The sequence below is a fragment of the Oncorhynchus gorbuscha genome, linkage group LG05 (assembly GCF_021184085.1).
Source record: "Oncorhynchus gorbuscha isolate QuinsamMale2020 ecotype Even-year linkage group LG05, OgorEven_v1.0, whole genome shotgun sequence".
Classification (NCBI taxonomy): domain Eukaryota; kingdom Metazoa; phylum Chordata; class Actinopteri; order Salmoniformes; family Salmonidae; genus Oncorhynchus; species Oncorhynchus gorbuscha.
Genome location: NC_060177.1, coordinates 57501207 through 57524702, shown reverse-complemented (window position 1 = coordinate 57524702; position 23496 = coordinate 57501207). Strand labels below are relative to the sequence as shown.

General features: G+C 43.8%; 2 protein-coding genes across 16 annotated transcripts; both read left to right on the top strand.

The window, feature by feature from the left end:
• The first annotated feature begins 13725 nt into the window (after nucleotides 1–13725).
• LOC124036148 (collagen alpha-1(XXV) chain-like) lies at nucleotides 13726–17499 on the top strand. Of its 14 annotated transcripts, none has more exons than XR_006838861.1 (8): nucleotides 13726–13884; nucleotides 13999–14030; nucleotides 15846–15891; nucleotides 16143–16187; nucleotides 16836–16889; nucleotides 16970–17041; nucleotides 17304–17348; nucleotides 17449–17499. XR_006838861.1 is itself a non-coding variant. In XM_046350343.1 (8 exons), the coding sequence occupies exons 1-7, from the start codon at nucleotides 13771–13773 to the stop codon at nucleotides 17326–17328; spliced, it is 447 nt and encodes a 148-aa protein (XP_046206299.1). In that variant the 5' UTR covers nucleotides 13726–13770; the 3' UTR covers nucleotides 17329–17348; nucleotides 17449–17468. The 14 variants fall into 14 exon arrangements, 2 of the variants coding, with proteins under 2 accessions (XP_046206299.1, XP_046206300.1); XR_006838862.1 differs by having other exon boundaries at nucleotides 17227–17348; nucleotides 17449–17468; XM_046350343.1 differs by having other exon boundaries at nucleotides 16988–17041; nucleotides 17227–17348; nucleotides 17449–17468.
• A 39-nt stretch (nucleotides 17500–17538) lies between these two features.
• Nucleotides 17539–23248, top strand: LOC124036145 (collagen alpha-2(I) chain-like). Of its 2 annotated transcripts, XM_046350337.1 has the most exons (17): nucleotides 17539–17750; nucleotides 17885–17929; nucleotides 18244–18351; nucleotides 18578–18631; nucleotides 18754–18807; nucleotides 18975–18993; nucleotides 19141–19251; nucleotides 19363–19416; nucleotides 19568–19676; nucleotides 21620–21673; nucleotides 21892–21945; nucleotides 22048–22101; nucleotides 22227–22280; nucleotides 22429–22638; nucleotides 22817–22870; nucleotides 23037–23090; nucleotides 23207–23229. In XM_046350337.1, exons 1-14 carry the CDS (start codon nucleotides 17684–17686, stop codon nucleotides 22552–22554), a joined length of 963 nt encoding a protein of 320 aa, XP_046206293.1. In that variant the 5' UTR covers nucleotides 17539–17683; the 3' UTR covers nucleotides 22555–22638; nucleotides 22817–22870; nucleotides 23037–23090; nucleotides 23207–23229. The 2 variants fall into 2 exon arrangements, with proteins under 2 accessions (XP_046206293.1, XP_046206292.1); XM_046350336.1 differs by having other exon boundaries at nucleotides 22429–22870; nucleotides 23207–23248.
• Nucleotides 23249–23496: the final 248 nt, after the last annotated feature.

Sequence of the window (23496 nt, the reverse complement as noted above, 5' to 3'; positions counted from 1 at the left end):
TCCTCCAGGTTTGGCCAGTGTAAGCCGTCATTGTAAATAAGAATTTCTTCTTAACTGACTTGCCTGGTTAAATACAGGTTAAATGTAAAACTTTTTACAAAATACTGTATATGGAGACTGTTAAATCCCCCCCCCCACCACTATATTTTAGTGGACTCTTCAATGGGTTTTATATTTCAAAATCAAATAGAAAAATGATCCTTGGGAAAAGATTTCCATATAGCTTAGTAGAACACCCTCCGTCTACAGGCTTAGACAGGCCTTGGACTGTAACGAGTTATACACATACCGTTGAAGTGGGAAGTTTACATACACTTAGGTTGGAGTCATTAAAACTCCTTTTTCAACCACTCCACAAATGTCTTGTTAACAAACTATAGTTTTGGCAAGTCGGTTAGGACATCTACTTTGTGTAATTTTTCCAACAATTGTTTACAGACAGATTTTTTCACTTGTAATTCACTGTATCACAATTCCAGTGGGTCAGAAGATTACATACACTAAGTTGACTGTGCCTTAAACATCTTGGAAAATTTCAGAAAATTATGTCATGGCTTTAGAAGCTTCTAATAGGCTAATTGACATCATTTGAGTCAATTGGAGGTGTACCTGTGGATGTATTTCAAGGCCTACCTTCAAACTCAGTGCCTCTTCGCTTGACAGAAAAAGACCTCCACAAGTCTGGTTCATCCTTGGGAGCAATTTCCAAGTGCCTGAAGGTACCACGTTCATCTGCACAAACAATAGTACGCAAGTATAAACACAATGGGACCACGCAGCCATCATGCCACTCAGGAAGGAGACGCGTTCTGTCTCCTAGAGGGGATTGTACCTTGGTGCAAAAAGTGCAAATCAATCGCAGAACAACAGAAAAGGACATTGTGATGATACTGAAGGAAACAGGTACACAAGTATCTATATCCACAGTAAAACGAGTCTTATATCAACACAACCTGAAAGGCCGCTCAGCAAGGAAGATGCCTCTGCTCCAAAACCGCCATAAAAAAAGCCAGACTACGGTTTGCAACTGCATATCGGGACAAAGATTGTACTTTTTGGAGAAATGTCTGATGAAACAATAATAGAACTGGTCTGATGAAACAAAAATAGAACTGTTTGGCCGTAATGACCATGGTTATGTTTGGAGGAAAAAGGGGGACGCTTGCAAGCCGAAGAACACCATCCCAACCGTGAAGCACAGGGGTGGCAGCATCATGTTGTGGGGGTGCTTTGCTGCAGGAGGGACTGGTGTACTTCACAAAATATATGGCATCATGAGGAATTACAATTAGGTGGATATTTTGAAGCAACATCTCAAGACATCAGTCAGGAAGGATCTCTCACCAGGGTTTTGTGTTTGTTTGCACTAAAAGCAAATTATCCTTTATATTTTTCTAATGCTTTGTGTTTCCATCTGGCAAGGCATGGTTAGAAATAGATGCATGATTTATTACTTCATAATCAATTTGAGTTTGTACTGTATGTCCTGTACTATGCTGAAATGAACACGACAGAGTCATTATTGATCCACTGCAGAGATCAAAGAGTCTGGAGTACTGTAATTCCTTGGCCACATGCTCATCTCCAGTACACACTGTCGAGCAGAGTTCTAGCTCAAACCCCCAGACCCAGATCCCCGGATCAATTGTTCCCACAAACCACTCACTCACTCCCTCACTGCACTAGTCTGTTCTGTTCTGCTGCAGCCACTAGCAGTTGGCCGAGTATGGAGCCTCTCTGTTACAGATGCTAACAGTGTAATTTCCCTTAGTGTTTCCATACGACATCAAACCTCCTATAGTAGGTTTGTGCATAACACGTATAGCACAATGCTCTCTCCCTTGCGCTATCATACTGCTCTGCCTTTTCCTCTAATCCAGTGCTTCCACTCCGGGGCTCAGCCTGGGGATGAGAGGCAGAGCTATAGGGAGGTTAAGGAGCTTAGTTGGACAAATAGTTTCAGGCCCAGGGAGATCAAGTATCCGCTCATCTGAGAGAGGTCGCTGAGAGAGAGAGCACATTTAATACTATCTTATCACAGATAAAGACCCATTGTCTGCTCTAGAAGAGGCCAGTGTGAGGTGGACTGAAGCTCTGCCACTCACCTAGACACAGCTATCTCTCTAATGTAATCCCAGCTTCTCTTTGAAGCTGGTCATCAGGCCCAGACTTGTTAACCCATTTTTAAACTCATGTAGGTGATGCTGAGCATTGTCTATAGTCAAAAACGGCTAGTACCGTTTCTATGTTATGCACCTACAGTGAGTATACAAACATTAAGGACACCTGCCCTTTCCATGACATAGACTGACCAGGTCAATCCAGGTGAAAGCTATGATCCCTTATTGATGTCTCTTGTTAAATCCACTTCAATCAGTGTAGATGAAGGGGAGGAGACAGGTTAAGGAAGGATGTTTAAGCCCTAAGGCAGTTGAGACATGGATTGTGTGCAGTTGAAGTCGGAAGCTTACGTACACCTTAGCCAAATACATTTAAACTCAGTTTTTCACAATTCCTGACATTTAATCCGAGTAAAAATCCCCTGTCTGAGGTCAGTTAGGATCACCACTTTATTTTAAGAATGTGAAATGCCAGAATAATAGCAGAGAGAATGATTTATTTCAGCTTTTATTTCTTTCATCACATTCCCAGTGGGTCAGAAGTTTACATACACTCAATTAGTATTTGGTAGCATTGCCTTTACATTGTTTAACTTGGGTCAAACGTTTCGGGTAGCCTTCTACAAGCTTCCCATAATAAGTTGGGTGAATTTTGTCCCATTCCTCCTGACTGAGCTGGTGTAACTGAGTCAGGTTTGTAGGCCTCCTTGCTCGCACACACTTTTTCAGTTCTGCCCACAACTTGTCTACAGTATTGAGGTCAGGGCTTTGTGATGGTCACTCCAATACCTTGACTTTATTGTCTTTAAGCCATTTTGCCACAACTTTGGAAGTATGCTTGGGGTCATTGTCCATTTGGAAGACCCATTTGTGACCAAGCTTTAACTTCCTGACTGATGGTCCCATGGTGTTCTCAGTCATTTGTTGTGTTTCATTTGATGGAAATGTTTGATAGAGATCTGTTGTGGGCGAGGGACCATTCTAGATACTGTGGCTGCAACCATTAACCATAGTTATCTCTCTCTCTTCGTAGGATTCCTCCCTCCCAGAAGGCAATTCTCCTATCTCCCAGAACTCAACCACTCTACAACAAGGGAAAGGGCTTGTGGTAGTTGATGATGCGAATCTCTCTATCCTTACCTTACACCCCACTGGTATAGGTGGCCATGACAGCAAGTACTCGTTTACAGTCACAGCCTTGATGAGAACATCACCGCAGACACAGATGACTGGCCACAATATGGAATCATCAACCTGGACTCCCCCGACCCCTTGCCCAGTCTCCAGAGGAAACGCCCCGATCGGAAGAGCCCATCCCAGTCTGGCCACACTGACCCCCGTGTTCTCATGGAGGAGAACGTGTTGCCTCCTGCAGGGTCAGCAGTAGAGCAGGGAAGGACTAACAGTGGCTCTCTCACACAGAGGGCCCAGGGGAAGAGACAGACTGGCTTTGACCATACAGGCTTGCCGACAGTGGCACCCAGTGAGGGTGATGCCATAATTGGATCTGACAACAAGATTTACAGGCTCCTGAGTGGCCCTCCAGGAAAAAGAGTAAGAATCTCTCAGTGAAACGCACAGTTTTAAGAGTCAGAAAAGCTCATATAGATATCTGTTTTCAAAACTCAGATCCTTCAAATATCATCAGGACTTACACTCCACATAGAATCAAAGTTAATGATTTCACACAAGCAAAGTTGTTACCAGAACATGTGATTTTATGGAGACAAGAAGCAGAAGAAACTGACATTTGAGTGGGGATCTTAGAATATGGAGCAGTCATCCATTTCTTCCTCATGAGAAGAACTGTATGTCTTCAGGGGTTTTATTCAGCTATGGTTTTCTTGTAAGACACTGATATCTTTGTCTCTATCGGAAAATTAACACATCAGTGGTTTCTAACGGCCTCTAATTTTAATTAAAAAATGTCCCACTGCAGCTCATGTAATGCCAAAAAAAGAAAAACTAAGTAAGGTCATGGAAATATTGTACAAAGGCTGTGGTTGTATCTACCCATAGGATATGGACATAGACTGATTCATGCACTCTACAAAATGACAGGAGAGGGAATAAGCATTTCAAAAGATGTGGCATTAATATGCTACTGCAGACCAAAATGTACACTTTGCCACTCTGTTGCATCATCTTCTAGTTCTACTGTCAAACCGTGATCTTTTCAAGTTGTTCCAGTATCTTCCTGTAAATATCTGTCCCTGTGTTCACCACATTGTCGTTCCTGCAGGGATGTGCAGGCAGAAAAGGTCATCTTGGGTTTAAAGGAGACAAGGTAAGTGAATAGATCTCTGGCGAAATAATTGTTTGGAACATTTTTGAGTAATGATGAATAAGGATGATGAATGATGAGTAAAACCCAAATGACTTATGGATTTTATGGTATGTATATGAACGTGTTTTTAATCTGCATTGTGACACGCAGTTGGTTGAGCATCGTCACTCATTGTCATAGACTGCTCTGTTATCTGTGATTCTCTAGTGATCTCAGGGTGTCAGAGGGCAGGAGGGCAGGAGAGGTGATACAGGCCTCCCAGGTCCTCCACGACTCCTCACCCCTCTACCTGTGGAGGAACTCCCAGGGGGACAGGACTTTCTTCAGGGTAAGATTCTTTCTGTCTTTCCAGTGTCCACTGTCCACCCATCTCACAGCATCCTGCCTGGGAGTGTTATGAAACTTAATGTAACCATGCAGTTTTGGCGCATGTGCTGTCAAAGAATAGGTTGATCTCCCAGTTCACCAGGACATGGTGTTGGATGTGCTGTCACAGCAGAGCAGCAGCCCTGGCCCTGACACCAACCCAGCCATGGCAGTGTTCTCACTAGACTCACCAGTCAGGCTATTTTGGACTGGAAATGTCAGCCTGCCTTAATACCACAGTCCTCAACTCCACCCAGGTTACTGTAATTGAATGCACTTGTATATATTATCTTATGTTGATTAAAGTTGATTGCTGAAATTTTGCAAGTCCGTCGACGTGTCAGATATAAGTTACTGAAAGTATATTTCAGCGATCAACGGGAAAATACATTTGTGACACACACAAAAAAATGATCTTATAGTCAGACACAAGACTGATATAGATTTCATACACAGGAGCCGCCTGTATCTAATTTTGAAATGGATACGTTGTATTCTCGAGTCGTGTTTATTTCCCACATCTTAATAATGCTGGAATGTTTCCCCAACCTCATCGCGATAGAAATACATTGCAAGGTGATTAGATAGGCAAATGTGAATGAGACTAAAGCATGTCCCAGCTCCGTCAGCAACGCTGATGTAGCAAGCTACAGTGATGAGACTTGATGTGTCAGTGGATAGTGCATTGTAACCGCCAGTATGACGCCACAGTCTATCCCCTGTGCTTTGGTTTCCCCCTCTACAGGCCCAGAGCTGTGTGAATGTTCCACAGTGTTGCTGGCAGCTGGGAGCACACTGGGGCCTGTGAAAGATTTAGATTTGAACTTTAGCAAACAGTTTATTTGTTCATTTGGATACCCATTAGCTTTTGCAGAAGCAGCAGCTACTCCTCCTGGGGTCCACAAAAAAAATCACAAAACTTGACAAGTAACAAGACACTGATACACACATTTAAAATAGTACAATATACAAACGATACAAAATAAATACAAATTGTGTATCAGTGTGTGTGTCCCCTCACAGTCCCCTCTGTTCCATGAGATGTTGTTTATTGTTTATTATTATTTTTAAGGTCATTTTACTGTTTGAGTTATTGGAGATGGAAAGGAGTTCCATGCAATCGTGCCTCTGTATCAGTGGAGGCTGCTGAGGGGAGGATGGCTCATAATAATGGCTGGAAGGAAGCCAATGGAATGGCATGTACTTGATACCACTCCACTTATTCTGCTCCGGCCATTACCACAAGCCTGCCCGCCCCAATTAAGGTGCCACCAAACTCCTGTGCTCTGTAAAATACTGTGTGTTGCTGTGAATTTGTTTTGGACTTGGGTCTGTGAAGAGACCCCCGGTGGCATGTCTTGTGGGGTACGTATGGGTGTCTGAGCTGAATGTTATTTAATTATGCAGATCATCCAGAATTGTTATCACAGTAATAGATCTCGTAAAAACTAGGAGAGAAGAAACTAGTCTCTTGTCAACTGTCAACCAGAAAATACTTGCATGTATGTTGTTGATGTTAGTTCTGAATGTGCAGTGAGGGCAAGACGTGCTGTTTTGAGCCAGCTCCCTGAACAACTAGTTGATTTATGTGTACATCTTTTATAACAGACATACAGAGGTGGCGCTCCTAGTGGCCACAGACTTTAATGCAGGGAAACTTAAATCCGTTTTACCTTATTTCTAGCAGAATGTTACATGTGCAACCAGATGGGAAAAAAATTCTGGAACAACTTTACTCCACACATAGAGATGCGTACGAAGCTCTCCCTCGCCCTCCATTTGGCAAATCTGACCATAGCTCTATCCTCCTGATTCCTGCTTACAAGCTAAAACTCAAGCAGGATGTACCAGTGAAGTGACTCGCTCAATACGAAGTGTTCAGATGACACAGATGCTAAGCTACAGGACTGTTTTGCTATAACAGACTAGAATATGTTCCGAGATTCTTCCGATGGAATTGAGAAGTACACCACATCAGTCACTGGCTTCATCAGTACGTACATCGATGACATCGTCCCCACAGTGACCGTACGTACATACCCCAACCAGAAGCCATGGATTACAGGCAACATCCGCACTGAACTAAAGGGTAGAGCTGCCACTTTCATGGAGCGGGACTCTAACCCAGACGCTTATAAGAAATCCTGCTATGCCCTCCGATGAACCATCAAACAGGCAAAGCGTCAATACAGGACTAAGATTTAATCCTACTACACCGGCTCCGACGGTACCGGAGCGCCAAGTCTAGGTTTAAAAGGTTTCTTCACAGCTTCTACCCCTAAGCCATATGACTCCTGAACAGCTAACCAAATGGCTTCCCGGACTATTTGCATTGACCCCCCTCGACCTACATGTACATATTACCTCAATTACCTCGACTAACCTGTGCCACCGCACATTGACTCTGTACCGGTACTCCCTGTACTGTGTATAGCCTCGTTACTGTTATTTTATTGTTGCTCTTCAATTATTATTATTATTATTTATTAATTATTTTTTTATTGTTCACTTCAGTTTATTTAGTAAATACTTTCTTAACACTTATTTTTCTTGTTATTTAAGGATTTGTAAGTAAGCATTTCACTGTAATACATCTGATTTGGTTAAAGATATATCAAATAGGGAAGGAAATACAGTCTACTACCATTCTCAACACTTGCGTGTTTCCCTCTCAGCAGTATTGATGAAGTTGCTGACTGTTATTCCATATACTGTGTCAGTGTAGTAGTTGAGCCTGTATGAGCCCAAATCTACTGTACCTGGGACCTCTTATAACATCTAAACAGCATTAGTGTCTTATTAATGTTTCATACAGCAGCATGTGCATTACAGTGTAGTTTTAACACTCTGTTGTTAGTGTTGTTGTCTCAATGCAGTTATCGTTCACATGATGTAACCTCTCTGTCCCATATCATTCCAATGACGTCTGCTTGTTTTTTCCAGCCATCATCCTCGTATCCTTCGCTGCGGCCGGCTGGCCTGTAAGTATCACAGCTTAGCTATGTGCACTGTACTACAGTGAGTCAGAGATGCTGTGTGTGTCTGAGTGTGTTACTGATGGACCTCTTCCTGTTAAATCCTCAGACAGAACAAGGTCCTACTGGACCGATAGGGGAAATGGGCGAACCTGGCCTACCAGTGAGTGGTATATCCATTTACAGTACACTAATAACTCATGAACTATGGTCATATGCCCTTGCATGGACTTATTCATGCAAAGCCTTTGATGTACTGTAAGTGTAAATTACTGATAGATGCTGTCTTTGTGCACGGAATGCCTGGAGATCCTGGCCACAGAGGAAAAGACAGGACACATGGTAATATTAAACAATGCAATTAGCAACTTGTTGTACAGATGTTCTTCTAGTGGAAGATCTAGTTCTAATTCTAGTTGCGTTTTCAAGACACAGTATTCTCTACCGTCTGAAATCTGCTAGACTTTGTGGCCTTGTTCTAAAAGAAGTTAAATACATGAATCATGCCTGGTGTTGTTTCTATGTGCCAGGGTTACCCGGGCCGAAGGGCGTTCATTCTTAAATGGATGAAGTTTGGAACCACCAAGACACTTCCTAGAGCTGGCCGCCTGGCCAAGCAAAGCAATCGGGGGAAAGGGCCTTGACCAAGAACCCAATGGTCACTCTGACAGAGCTCTATAGTTCCTCTGTGGAGATGGGAGAATCTTCCAGAAGGACAACCATCTCTGCAGCACTCCACCAATCAGGCCTTTATAGTAGAGTGGCCAGACGGAAGCCACTCCTCAGTAAAAGGCACATGACAGCCATCCTGGAGTTTGCCATTCTCTTGTCTGACGAAACCAAGATTTAACTCTTTGGCCTGAATGCCAAGCGTCACGTCTGGAGGAAACCTGGCATCATCCCTACGGTGAAGCATGGTGGTGGCAGCATCATGCTATGGGGATGTTTTTCAGTGGCAGGGACTGGTAGACTAGTCAGGATCGAGGAAACGATGAACGGAGTAAAGTATAGAGAGATCCTTGATGAAAACCTGCCCCAGAGCACTCAGGACCTCAGACTGGGGCGAAGGTTCACCTTCCAACAGGACCACGACTCTAAAAACACAGCCAAGACAACGCAGGAGTGGTTTCGAGACAAGTCCGAACATCTATGAGAGACCCGAAATTAGTTGTGCAGCAATTCTCCCCATCCAACCTGACGGAGCTTGAGAGGATCTGCAGAGAGGAATGCGAGAAACTCCCTAAATACAGGTGTGCCAAGCTTATAGCGTTAATCGCAAGAAGATTCAAGGCTGTAATCGCTGCCAAAGGTGCTTCAACAAAGTACTGAGTAAAAAAGTCTGAATATTTATGCAAATGTTATATTTCACTTTTTTTTTGCAAACATTTCTAAAAACCTCTTTTTACTTTGTCATTATGGGATATTGTGAGTAGATTGATGAGGGCGGAAAAAACAATACATTTTTAGAATAAGGCTGTAATGTAACAAAATGTGGAAAAAGTTAAGGGGTCTGAATACTTTCTGAATGCACAGTATGTTACAAATTGACCCTAACATACAGTAAAATCAAAGGCATTACTGTGTTAATAACTCCTATAAGACCAGATTTGATTGGATTGAAAGGAGAGAAAAAAAACAAAGTGTATTGCTGTGATGGTTGTGGTTTTTATTTCAGGGTCTAGAGGGTCCTATGAGTACAGGGAAGTGGCTGTCGAACAAGCACACAAAATGTGCCTACTGTCAGATGTCATATGTCATGGAGTATACCCAGTCAGTGGAAACAACCAGTATGACTTTAGTGTCAGGAGTTGTTCCTGACCAGATGACCTGGAGAACCATCAGGCCCTAGAAATAAGCCGTCATCATCTAGAGTCTATAACATTTTGTTTGCTACTGTATTCTATTCCTGTATCATGATAATGATCAATTCCACGCAAACGCGGCCTGCTTTCCAAACAGCAGGTTAGGGTTTATCGTCATGAATCTTGTTCTACATTTACATTTACATTGAAGTCATTTAGCAGACGCTCTTATCCAGAGCGACTTACAAATTATTCTGTAATTGTTCATCTCTCCCTACCTCTCCGTTCCTCCCCCGCCGACCCCTCGCCCCACAGTTTGGGAACCACTAGTTTATAGTAAAATCACTGGCATCTCCCGTGTCTCTCCTCACTGAACTACAGGGTTTCACTGGTGAGACAGGTCCATGGGGAGACAGAGGAAAGACTGGAGAGAAGGTAACATTTAAAATATCCAGTATCCAAGTTTGTTATACTCAAAGTGGAAGCAGGCTTATGTTGTACTGCACATGTACATACAAATGTTATTGCACTGCCCTCTAGTGGATGGATGCTTTGCTCGCCATCAGAGTGTATAGCCTGTTAGGAGCATGCTTATATGTTATGTGCTTTAACTTTCAAAGACATACTTAGAATAATTGTCTAAATCATATTGATTATATTGATTCACTTTTCATGATCATCTGTAGCCTATGTGTAGTACTGTAGTTTTCCCTAAATGTAGACATACAGTCGTGGCCAAAAGTTTGGAGAATTACACAAATATTAATTTTCACAACGTTTGCTGCTTCAGTGTCTTTAGATATACATCTTTAGATAGAAAATGTGTAAAATAGCAGGAAATGTGCTTTAAAACAGCAACAATTTCTCTCAGCCTCTAGGCAAATTGTCTAGAATAGCGTGAGATCAGCTATGAAACTGGACTATGAAACATTATATATTTTTTGGGGGGGGGCCTTGCACAGACCCTGTGAGGGGTCCTCACAAAACTGCCCCACGCCACTGGTTGATACTTGACAAGGGGAGGGCTGAGTGTAGAGGAGCAGAGGTGAGGCTAGTGCAGGGTTGAGACTTGACTAGGTGAGGGTGAGGTCTGAGGAAGAGAAATCACGAAGTTCCAAATATGTCTTCCGTAAAGTGACTGACGGTGTCTTGAGGACGGTGCGCTGTGTTTTGTGTGCAGACAGGTTTGGCTGCCACAGTGGCACAAAGAGCTACATTACCTTTCGAATGGTGTTGTGCCTGGACAGATGATCGATTTACCAAGGAAAAGTGAATGCACATAACAAACTTTATTGAAAGCGGATTCTAAGAGTTGTTTTCAAACTGGGTCATCAGAATAAAAAGGTTTATTCGCCAGCTTTGTTGTTTGACTTATGGCCACACGGCAGCAATAAAGAGTTCTTGACGGAGTTCTTGAAAATCACAAATCTCCATGTTGCTTGCATCTGAAGGCCCACTCTGGATTTTATAAAGAAACATATGAGTTGACTTCTCACCCATTTTACAACTCTGCCAGCTGGTGTTTCACTCACTCCGGGTTTTAGTCCAAGCGCCACAACAACAGAAATGGAAAACCTCTTTTGGAAATGCCAATCTATTCTACAGGGGTTTCCCTATTGGAACGAGGTCATGCCCATATTTACTCTAAACAAATGATATAGTAAAAGGGTCATCATTTTATCTCAGTAAAAATCATGGGCCTGTCATCAGATGTAGCTAGAAACACCGGGATACATGGTTATGAATCTAAAGCACCTGTGTGACCTTATGAGGGAAACAAATCCACATAACACTCTCTAGCTCTACCACCTCTCCTTTCTCTGTCTATGTCTGTCTGTCTGTCTGTCTGTCTGTCTGTCTGTCTGTCTGTCTGTCTGTCTGTCTGTCTGTCTGTCTGTCTGTCTGTCTGTCTGTCTGTCTGTCTGTCTGTCTGTCTGTCTGTCTGTCTGTCTGTCTGTCTGTCTGTCTGTCTGTCTGTCTGTCTGTCTGTCTGTCTGTCTGTCTGTCTGTCTGTCTGTCTGTCTGTCTGTCTGTCTGTCTGTCTGTCTGTCTGTCTGTCTGTCTGTCTGTCTTTCTTTCTTTCTTTCTTTTAGGGGACTGCTGCAATTCCAGGTCTGAAGGGGGCTCCAGATGGCACAGTAAGATGTATAGATTTATTGTCTTGTTTATTAAACAGAAGTGGCATCATTAGAGAGGAGTGATGTTCTATTTTATGATTCCTATCTGATCAGATCTGACTTTTCCTGTAGGGCTTCAGAGGACTAGATGGAGACTAAGGAGTTGCTGGAACCAAAGGAGACAGGGCAAGGACTTGATTATGGGTTTGGAAAGCCTTCGCTTAGAAGCAATAGTAAATTAATCAGGACTGTCACAAGGTCATGTTCATGAAGCCCTTGTAACGTGTTTTTCTGAAAACATGAATGTGTATATCATATGGTGTTTTGATACCATTAGTGTTTCTTTCCTCGGAGTTCTGTTGGTGCGTCAGGGATCCAAGGCCATCAGGGTGAGAGGGTTCAGATTGGCCTCTCAGGGCTTCCTGGTCTCAGAGGTCAAGCTGGTCCCCAAGGCATCCAGGTAAACATCAGGATCACAGCTGCAATTCACAGCCTTTATTAACATAATACCACTCTGCCTATCCTCCTACTGTACCTCATTTGCTGTTATATACTAATGCAGGGTGAAGACGGAGAGGTCGGCCTCCAGGGAGTGGTTGGAAAGGAAGGGTCAAAGGTCAGGAGAGTTTATTGCAGTCTAGTGGAGTGATTAGACTTAGAATGGCTTTTCCTCAGGGAACTTCCTTTCCCGAGGGAGCCACTAGAGCTGGTGTTCTAGTGCTGTTAGAGCTCTCCTCTGTCCAATATTGTATGATCAGCTTCCCAAAGATTGTATTTAGTCTCATAGAGTTTGAATACAGTACAATACTGACTGAGATTTTGATGCATAACCAAGCTATGTCATGCCATGTTCATCTATATATTGGCATCATGTCATATCTTACAGACTGAAAGTCTTGTTTTTGAATGTCTCTTTGTTTGCCCCTAAGGGCCACAGGGGAGCTCCAGGCAGCAATGGGAAGTCGGGACCTAAAGGACCCAGGGTAACTGTCATCTAATACAGGGGTTTTCAAAAATGTTAAATCAAGTGTTCTCTTATAATCAGGTGAATTATAATGGTAAGTAGAAGTAATCAACATTTTCAAAATGAATAGTTTTGACAGTTTCATTATTTTGACCTCCCCACAGTCCATTGACTAGAAAGATATCTTGGTGGTAAGAGAAGGTTTTGAAGCTAATTTCCAGCAATTCTACACAGTTTGCTATGGAGCTGAGAAACCAATGGCCATGTGCCTTGAATGCCTGGTTTTAGGAATAAAAACGAAACTAAGAAAATATGTAGTTCACTATCTTTTCTGCATGCTTTCTAGCCCTTTACACTCCTGCCCATATGGGTTGAAAATGGCAGAAATGGGCCCTGAGAAGCACCTAAATTAGAATGCAGTAGCTGTACAGAAGTATGCTATAAATGATGTCAGACGTCACTCTCTATGCATCACATTGCTGTGTGGGTTTTGACTGACAGCTGTTCTGAACTTGAACACCGCACGCAACAAGTAGTTGCCTCCATCCCTCCATTCTAACGGGGAAACCTTTGCCCGTGTTTTGTTGTCTGAGTGAGGAAAATGCTGTAAATTAAAAGGACTAGATATATTTTGAAAGACGTTGAGAATTATAATAAATACGACTTTGATGTTACACAAGCAAGCCAAACCCCTGTGAGTCCAAATGTGCATTTCACATTTCCACACCATAAAACTCACGTCATATAGAGTGTCGTTTATGATCACTATTTCTGATGTACAGTTACAAGATGACATGGCGTCATACCCCGAGTTGTTCAGAACAGAATGTGTTTCTATGTTTCTCTATTGTGTAGAAAATGAGCTGTGGACCACTCATCTGAATGCACTCATGACTCCATTCTATGATCACCAAAATGACTATCTGCTTCTCTGAACTGCCCTGTGAAAGTCTAACACTGTAAGATCGTACTTGATAATTTAGCTAGTGATGTTGGCCATAGAACGACCTTTCAAATGACGCCCACCTGACAAAGAATATGATTTATAATGAAAGGTTTTTGGATTGCGTAAACCACAACAGTAAATGTGTGATGGCAGGGCTGTGTTCCAAACAAAACAACTTTGTAGATAAAGGACTATGCCCTCTTCTGAAGGAGGTTGTTGGGGAGATTCATCACATTTTCTCTCTGATGTCTTTTCTTTCCAGGGCCGTGGTGGACAGCGTGGTCCTTTTGGTATACCTGGAATCCCGGTAAGAGAAGAGTAGTCATTCTCATGTGAATATTGCCTGACAGACAATAGCTGTACTGTAGCTATAGTTAACAATCATCTCTCCTCGTGGTGTGTTGTACGGTATGTATGCCAGACGTGTTTGTGTCTATGTCTGTGTGTTGTAAGGTATGTATGCCAGACGTGTTTGTGTCTGTCTGTGTGTTGTACGGTATGTATGCCAGACGTGTCTGTGTGTTGTAAGGTATGTATGCTAGACGTGTTTGTGTCTATGTCTGTGTGTTGTACGGTATGTATGCCAGACGTGTTTGTGTCTATGTCTGTGTGTTGTAAGGTATGTATGCCAGACGTGTTTGTGTCTATGTCTGTGTGTTGTAAGGTATGTATGCCAGACGTGTTTGTGTCTATGTCTGTGTGTTGTACGGTATGTATGCCAGACGTGTTTGTGTCTATGTCTGTGTGTTGTAAGGTATGTATGCCAGATGTGTTTGTGTCTATGTCTGTGTGTTGTAAGGTATGTATGCCAGACGTGTTTGTGTCTATGTCTGTGTGTTGTAAGGTATGTATGCCAGACGTGTTTGTGTCTGTCTGTGTGTTGTACGGTATGTATACCAGACGTGTTTGTGTCTGTCTGTGTGTTGTACGGTATGTATGCCAGACGTGTTTGTGTCTATGTCTGTGTGTTGTACGGTATGTATGCCAGATGTGTTTGTGTCTGTCTGTGTGTTGTACGGTGTGTATGCCAGACGTGTCTGTGTGTTGTACGGTATGTATGCCAGACGTGTTTGTGTCTGTCTGTGTGTTGTAAGGTATGTATGCCAGACGTGTTTGTGTCTATGTCTGTGTGTTGTAAGGTATGTATGCCAGACGTGTTTGTGTCTGTCTGTGTGTTGTACGGTATGTATGCCAGACGTGTTTGTGTCTGTCTGTGTGTTGTACGGTATGTATGCCAGACGTGTCTGTGTGTTGTAAGGTATGTATGCCAGACGTGTTTGTGTCTATGTCTGTGTGTTGTACGGTGTGTATGCCAGACGTGTTTGTGTCTATGTCTGTGTGTTGTAAGGTATGTATGCCAGATGTGTTTGTGTCTATGTCTGTGTGTTGTACTCTATGTATGCCAGACGTGTTTGTGTCTATGTCTGTGTGTTGTACGGTATGTATGCCAGATGTGTTTGTGTCTGTCTGTGTGTTGTACGGTATGTATGCCAGACGTGTTTGTGTCTGTCTGTGTGTTGTACGGTATGTATGCCAGATGTGTTTGTGTCTGTCTGTGTGTTGTACGGTGTGTATGCCAGACGTGTCTGTGTGTTGTACGGTATGTATGCCAGACGTGTTTGTGTCTGTCTGTGTGTTGTACGGTATGTATGCCAGACGTGTTTGTGTCTGTCTGTGTGTTGTACGGTATGTATGCCAGACGTGTCTGTGTGTTGTAAGGTATGTATGCCAGACGTGTTTGTGTCTATGTCTGTGTGTTGTAAGGTATGTATGCCAGACGTGTTTGTGTCTATGTCTGTGTGTTGTACGGTATGTATGCCAGACGTGTTTGTGTCTATGTCTGTGTGTTGTACGGTGAGTATGCCAGACGTGTTTGTGTCTATGTCTGTGTGTTGTACGGTATGTATGCCAGACGTGTTTGTGTCTGTCTGTGTGTTGTACGGTATGTATGCCAGACGTGTCTGTGTGTTGTAAGGTATGTATGCCAGACGTGTTTGTGTCTATGTCTGTGTGTTGTACGGTGTGTATGCCAGACGTGTTTGTGTCTATGTCTGTGTGTTGTACGGTATGTATGCCAGACGTGTTTGTGTCTGTCTGTGTGTTGTACGGTATGTATGCCAGACGTGTCTGTGTGTTGTAAGGTATGTATGCCAGACGTGTTTGTGTCTATGTCTGTGTGTTGTACGGTGTGTATGCCAGACGTGTCTGTGTGTTGTACGGTGTGTATGCCAGACGTGTTTGTGTCTATGTCTGTGTGTTATGTTGCAGGGTTTTAGAGGCCACGTTGGGACTGAGGGAGCAGAAGGAAAGCCTGGTACACAGGTTCCCATTTTATAACTTTTACTATTTTAATGTCACTTACTTTGATTTTCAACTGACTCCTTAATTGTCTAGTGGACATTTCCAATATAGTTCATTGAATAGGTACTAGCTCAGCTAGTTCAACCAACCATTATTGATAAATAGCCTAAAAACTAAAATAAATGTGTGTAAAAGTGTCTGTATTTTTTATATGTTCTGTGTATGACATGATAAAAGAGACTATATGTAATGTGTGATTGACAGGGTGCTCCTGGCTCTGCTGGCATTCCTGCAACTAAAGGGGACAGAGTGAGTCATATTCCGGTAACCAACCAGCTCCAAACAAGAAGAGGTCAACAGTGAAAAGGATAAAAACACAAAAGGCTCAATCATCACTGAACTCTCATAAACCTGAGCAATAAAGATAGGAACTGTGAGTTGCTGGTTGGTTAGAAAAGATATCAGATGATCCTAGACACAGGTGTAATCGCCCGCCTGTGGGCTTGTGGTGGCTGGTGCTGTTACAGCTCTCTTCTTTATAGGAGCACGTAAATGTCAGACAAGGGGGTTCGTAGGTGGAGCCAGTCAGTGTCCTTGCAAGACACATTCAGCATTGCACAACCAAGGATGCGCTGGGGGTCATCAACACTGCTTTGTAAAGTATTCATATGTGATGCTGCTAGGGCACATTGTATTAGGGTGTTGATATGTTGCTACAGGGATGTATATTCATTCAACAGTCAATGTGTCTTTACCTCCCTTGTCTCTGTCATAAATCCAGGGATTCTCAGGCCTGGGGGGAGAGCCAGGACAAGCAGGTCCCCCAGGCACTCCTTTATGTCCAACAAAAAATATCACCCACCTACAGGATCATTGTTGAATCTGCACATTCTGTCACCACCCTCAACTCTTACTCATTCTTACCTTGTATTTCTATCTATTTCGTGATTTTAACAGGGTCCTGCAGGAAAGTCCGGACAAGATGGCAGTCCTGGGACACCTAGTGATAAGGTGAGTACTGTAGGCCAAAAGCCTCTGCCTCAGAAATAAATATGACCTACATTTCTCAACGTAAATTAGTCTCTCTCCAGTCTCTCTCTGTTCTCTAGGGCTTCACAGGGAAAGTTGGCATGCAGGATCCCCAAGGGCCAGTGGGCATGCATGTAAGTGTTACTTGTCCACCCCCAAAAGGTGTTCTAGTGGGATTAACAGCCTATGTTTAAAGTCTTTAGAAATGTATTTCCATAATACCGCTGTGAGAGTTCATGCTCTGTACGTGTTACTGTCAGCTTTTATTTTTCAAAACAACGTGTCAAAGAGATGTTTAAATCAATTATTATAATCTTAGTGTAGGGGTACCTACTGCTGCCAAAAACCAACTTTGGGTGGACCGATTGTAACTGTGGAAACCCATTCCGTGTACAGGGCTACTCAGGAGCCGTGGGTTTAACTGGTCATTTTGGAGAGGGGGTAAGAACGCCGACAGTTCTACAGAATGCTTGCATTGGTATGTTAGTAATAATGGCTGTTCGTTTGCATGAATGCCACCTGTCTGTCTGTCTACCCCAAGGGAGAACCTCGTGTGAGAGGCACCGCCGGTATCCCTGGGAAGAGTGGAACGCCGGTATCCCTGGGAAGAGTGGAACGCCGGTATCCCTGGGAAGAGTGGAACGCCGGTATCCCTGGGAAGAGTGGACCGCCGGTATCCCTGGGAAGAGTTGACCGCCGGAAAGTACACTATACTGACATTAACATTGTGGAGAGAATAGTCTAAACTGATACTGGTGTAAATTGATACATAGGGGATGATTTTGAGCTGTCTTACAGGGATTGAAGGCACCTCATGGCGAGAGAGGGCCAAATGGATCTCAGGTGAGGAAACGTTAGTCCTTCAAAGCTCTTCACTCATTTGATGTTTCAGACATACTGGCTGAGTTGTTCTTCTGTGTACACCACCTGCCTTAATTGTGAGTCAATTGTGATTGCTCTAGTTTTGTCTTCCTTAGGGCCGTCAAGGAGAGACTGGACCCAATGGCATACAGGGATCATCCGTGAGTAGCACTTTTAAATCAAGTCATTGTCCTCGGCAGGTAGCCTGGCGGTTAGAGCGTTGGGCCAGTAACTGAAAAGTCACTGGTTTGAATACCTGAGCTGATAAGGTGAAAAATCTTTCGATTTGCCCTTGAGCAAGGCACTTAACCCTAATTTGCTCCAGGGGCGCCATACTACTATGGCTGACCCTGTAAAACAGCACATCTCACTGCACAGATATGGAGTAGGTGCTCATGGATGGCACCTTGAGAACTGTCGATTTGGACATTTTAAGTGTTTACTACAGAAGTTGATTGCGTGTAACTGGTTTTAGGGTCCTCCAGGCCTCCCAGGGCTGGAGGGCAAGACAGGGAAGCCAGGCCCTTCAGGAAACCAGGGGCTTGTGGGGGCACAGGGGTCAGCTGGGCCCATCGGGTTTCCAGTGAGTGGGTACTTTTCAACATTCTCCTTGTTTCATCCCAATGAGAAATGTATAATTGACAGGCCTTTCTGTATACTATTCTTGCACCAAAGTTTAATTTTTTATTTTTTATTATTCAATGTTGATTATATATATCTTTTTTTAATGAACATCACAGAGATTGAACTGTATTATCAATGTACAGTCACTTTTGAGTCGGGTAATGTATTTTATTTACTGTATCCAGGGCACTCCTGGAATGGATGGTGTGATGGGGCAGGTTGGAGAAAAAGGAGAACAGGTGAGTGCAATGCCAGCCCTAGCTCGTGTCTTTTTTTTGTTTTTCAATGATAGATTGGAAGGAATAGAGCATGAATCATGACAGTCACTATTGCATTGAGTGATACACGGTTGTCTGTTTAGGGAGCAGCAGGGCCTGTTGGGGACAGTGGGCCATCTGGACTGGACGGACAGCAGGTGGTCAGCAGTGGATCTGAGTGTCTGGTCTTAGATGTACACATCCACCTTCAATATGACTGGTGTTGTATGATATGACACACTTGGTGGTAAGTGTGGCATATCTTGCAATAGCAATTGTACTATTATGGCTGACATTGATGACCATGTTTAATATCCTCCTGCAGGGTCCCCCTGGAACAGTTGGTGAGGAGGGGCTGTCTGGGGAAAAGGGGGAACAAGTCAATAACTGGGTTTCATCCCTTTTACAGTATTTCAGTTCAAATGTGTCAATAAGATCCCTTCCTACTCTATCCCCACCTCTCTGACTCTATATCTGTTGCTGTGAGGCAGGGTGCTCCAGGTCCCTTTGGAAAGCCAGGGCCAGGACTCCAGGGAGCCAGGACTCCAGGGAGAGCCAGGGCCGCAGGGCTCCCAGGGGATGCAGGGGGAGCCTTGGCCAAGGTGCAAAGGGGACAGCTGTATTACCCTCTCTACCAAGCTCATCTACACGCACAGGCTGCCATGATCAGGTTGGAATGTTGTTTCATGTTGTTCTGTGATTGTCTGTTGCAGGGAGAGATGGGAGGTTTCGGCAACAGAGGAGACCCTGGTCCTAAAGGACTTAAGGTAATGGAATGGACAGAATATACATACAGTATATGCTTAATGTGCGGTCCTATATGTACTGCCTGGTAAGATTTTCTGAAGCATTCCAAAGCATTTCAGCGCACTTCAAATCTCATTGAATATCCTCTAAGTTGTTGTTTAACCTCTCCAGGGGGCAATGGATTCCTTGTGGATTCCCTGGGTTGGAGGGGCCCTCAGGAGCTCTTGGGGACAATTGGAAAAGAGGAGTGAAAGGAGGGAAGGGCCACATAGGACTACGAGTGAGTGACTAATAAAGTTTATTCTATCCTAATAATTGCTGATATACTGATATACAGTAGGTGAAATAGTAGATGATCTATGTGATATGTAGATTTGGCACTACAGCAGTGTTAGGTTTCAAAATCAAATCAAATGTATTTATATAGCCCTTCTTACATCAGCTGATATATAAAAGTGCTGTACAGAAACCCAGCCTAAAACCCCAAACAGCAAGCGATGCAGGTGTAGAAGCACGGTGGCTAGGAAAAACTCCCTAGAAAGGCCAAAACCTAGGAAAAACCTAGAGAGGAACCAGGCTATGAGAGGTGGCCAGTCCTCTTCTGGCTGTGCCGGGTGGAGATTATAAGAGAACATGGCCAACATCTTCAAATGTTCATAAATTACCAGCATGGTCAAATAATAATAATCACAGTAGTTGTTGAGGGTGGAACAAGTCAGCATCTCAGGAGTAAATGGCAGTTGGCTTTTCATAGCCGATCATTAAGAGTATCTCTACGACTCCTGCTGTCTCTAGAGAGTTGAAAACAGGAGGTCTGGGACAGGTAGCACATCCGGTGAACAGGTCAGGGTTCCATAGCCGCAGGCAGAACAGTTAAAACTGGAGCAGCAGCACGGCCAGGTGGACTGGGGACAGCAAGGAGTCATCATGCCAGGTAGTTCTGAGGCATGGTCCTAGGGTTCAGGTCCTCCGAGAGAGAAAGAGAGAATTAGAGAGAGCATACTTAAATTCACACAGGACACCGGATAAGACAGGAGAAATACTACAGATATAACAGACTGACCCTAGCCCCCCGACACATAAACTACTGCAGCATAAATACTGGAGGCTGAGATAGGAGGGGTCAGGAGACACTATGGCCCCATCCGATGACACTCCCAGACAGGGCCAAACAGGCAGGATATAACCCCGCCCATTTTACCAAAGCACAGCCCCACACCACTAGAGGGATATCTTCAACCACCAACTTACCATCCTGCGACAAGGCCGAGTATAGCCCACAAAGATCTCCGCCACGGCACCACCCAAGGGGCGCCAGGCGGGGTTGATGGGGGAAGCTGGACCGTCATGCTTGTCTGGATTGGAAGTAGGTTTGAAGTAGACTGGGAGGCATTAAAGACAAAACCCACATTGGTTTGGAAAACTGTTATTGCTCAGTACTCACAATGTCTATAATGGCTTTGTAGAATACTCTATCAACCTGTTATTGTTACAGGGTGTGACCTCTTGTGGCAGAACCTGCCAGTACAGGTTTAACATTTTAAACCTGCCAGTACATTAAACCCCTTCAACTCATCCAGAACGCCGCAGCCCGTCTGGTGTTCAACCTTCCCAAGTTCTCTCACGTCACCCCGCTCCTCCGTTCTCTCCACTGGCTTCCAGTTGAAGCTCGCATCCGCTACAAGACCATGGTGCTTGCCTACGGAGCTGTGAGGGGGAACGGCACCTCAGTACCTCCAGGCTCTGATCAGGCCCTACACCCAAACAAGGGCACTGCGTTCATCCACCTCTGGCCTGCTCGCCTCCCTACCACTGAGGAAGTACAGCTCCCGCTCAGCCCAGTCAAAACTGTTCGCTGCTCTGGCCCCCCAATGGTGGAACAAACTCCCTCACGACGCCAGGACAGCGGAGTCAATCACCACCTTCCGGAGACACCTGAAACCCCACCTCTTTAAGGAATACCTAGGATAGGATAAGTAATCCCTCTCACCCCCCCCCCCTTTAAGATTTAGATGCACTATTGTAAAGTGACTGTTCCACTGGATGTCATAAGGTGAATGCACCAATTTGTAAGTCACTCTGGATAAGCACTCTGGATAAGTGTCTGCTAAATGACTTAAATGTAATGTAATGTAAAATGATGCTGTATTCATGTATGAATTACAGAAAGCTATTTAACACACATACTGTAGATTTGATTGAGTTCTTGTTTTCTAATGACAGGGCGTGTCAGGAAGAAGAGGATTGAAGGGTGACATGGGAAAATCTGGACCAACGGTAGTATATCCAAAATCCTATTGCAATTCATCTTGATAACATTACAAATCTAAACCTCATGCACAGCATCCTTAATTGCACATATACATGTATGTACATTTTCTGTGATAATGAGTTAGACATAACAATGTATTTGTCTCTTCAGGAGAACAGCTGTTACATGTTGCTCAGTAGTAAGTCTGTCAGTAAGACTGTCTGAATCTCTATGTTGTGTCCAGGGGCCAAAGGGTCTGCTGGGCAACAGAGGGCCCCAGGCGTCCCCTGGATTGGAGGTAAGAACACAGAGACAAGAGTACTGTATCTGAAATAAACAATACTTCTTTAGCTGTTGGTAGATGTTGGTTGATGTCTTTTGTACTCATCTCTACTTTCAGGGTGTGTCTGGTGAGGCTGGGCTTCAGGGAGCAGTTGGCCTACCAGGACCTCTGGTTAGTGCTACAATAATCTCACGTCAGATACAAAATACACACATTCATTTTCAGATATGGTCACCAGAAATAAATGTCTACCGCGTTTTTGGACATGTCAGCATGACCTTTTTCTTTCTCTTCAGGGACCAAAAGGTCGACCAGGCCCTGAGGGGAGACAAGGCCAGAAAGGTCAAAAGGTCAGGTCAAGCTTCACCATTCATCTGTCTTTACATCTACTTCTGTAACACTATTTATCCTACTCTGACATCCTACCTGTATCAAATCCACCTCATCTACATTTACTGTAGCTATGTGATTGTGGACTGCTCGCTTTTTTTTCTTCAGGGCAATGATGGTCGAAGTGGGAATCCAGGAAAGACGGGACACATCGTGAGGAGGGTCAGAATGAAGCCATCCCTTTTTCACATATTACAATTTCTCATTTCAATGTATATTGGTCTTGATTCTTGATTCTAAAATCTGTTTATGTTACCATGTAAGGGGAAAATAGGGAAATCTGGAAGCAGAGGCTGAAGAGGAGGGAGAGGAGAAAAGGTCATCACTGTTGACTGAGAGACATTCGGGCCTGATTATGCACTAGCCATACCATACAGTATTATGTGTCTTTAACCTTTAAAAACACTGCTAATGGTTTGCAGCGGTGAGATCTTGTGTAAAGGTCAACAGGGTATAACATTTTTTCTATAGATTGAACCTTTTCTTTGAATTACAGGGAAAGAGGGGAGATTTTAGTTCAACCAGACCTCCAGGAAGACAAGGGCCTTACGTAAGTTCTTTTTAGTAACCATATCATTTGATCTGTTTTGTAAATGCTGTGCTCTCTTTTCAATGCCAGGTGGTTAGCTGTACAACTCAATCACTGTATCCCCGAAACACAGGACATAACTACCCTTGTTTCTATATATGTATATGTCTTTCTCTGTTTCTCTAAGGGGACACTTGGCATACAAGGAGAGAAGGGTGAAATGGGTGAACCAGGAGTCGAGGTAAATATGAAGCATCAACAGGGTGACCATATGATTCAAGAAGTACAGCACTTTGAACCATACGTTCCTAGAAGCTCATTCTATGTCAGACTGATGTCTTTCCCCTGAACTTGCAGGGAGAGAAGGCAGAGATGGGACGGACAGGCCCTCCTGCAGTTCCGGGGCTGAAGGTACTCTCATTTATCCCAAGAAGCGTATTACACATGAGTCCGATGTACTGTGCATGAATTGATCTATTTAGAGTCACTATAGATACATTTTGCCTCCATCATTCCCATGTTCATATCCCTATACATTTCCTGTATTCAATGATGGACACAGCTCCATGATGTGTCTGTGTGTCTGTTTCAGGGGACACAAGGCCCTTTGGGAGAGCCAGGGAGCGATGGCATTAAAGGAGAACAGG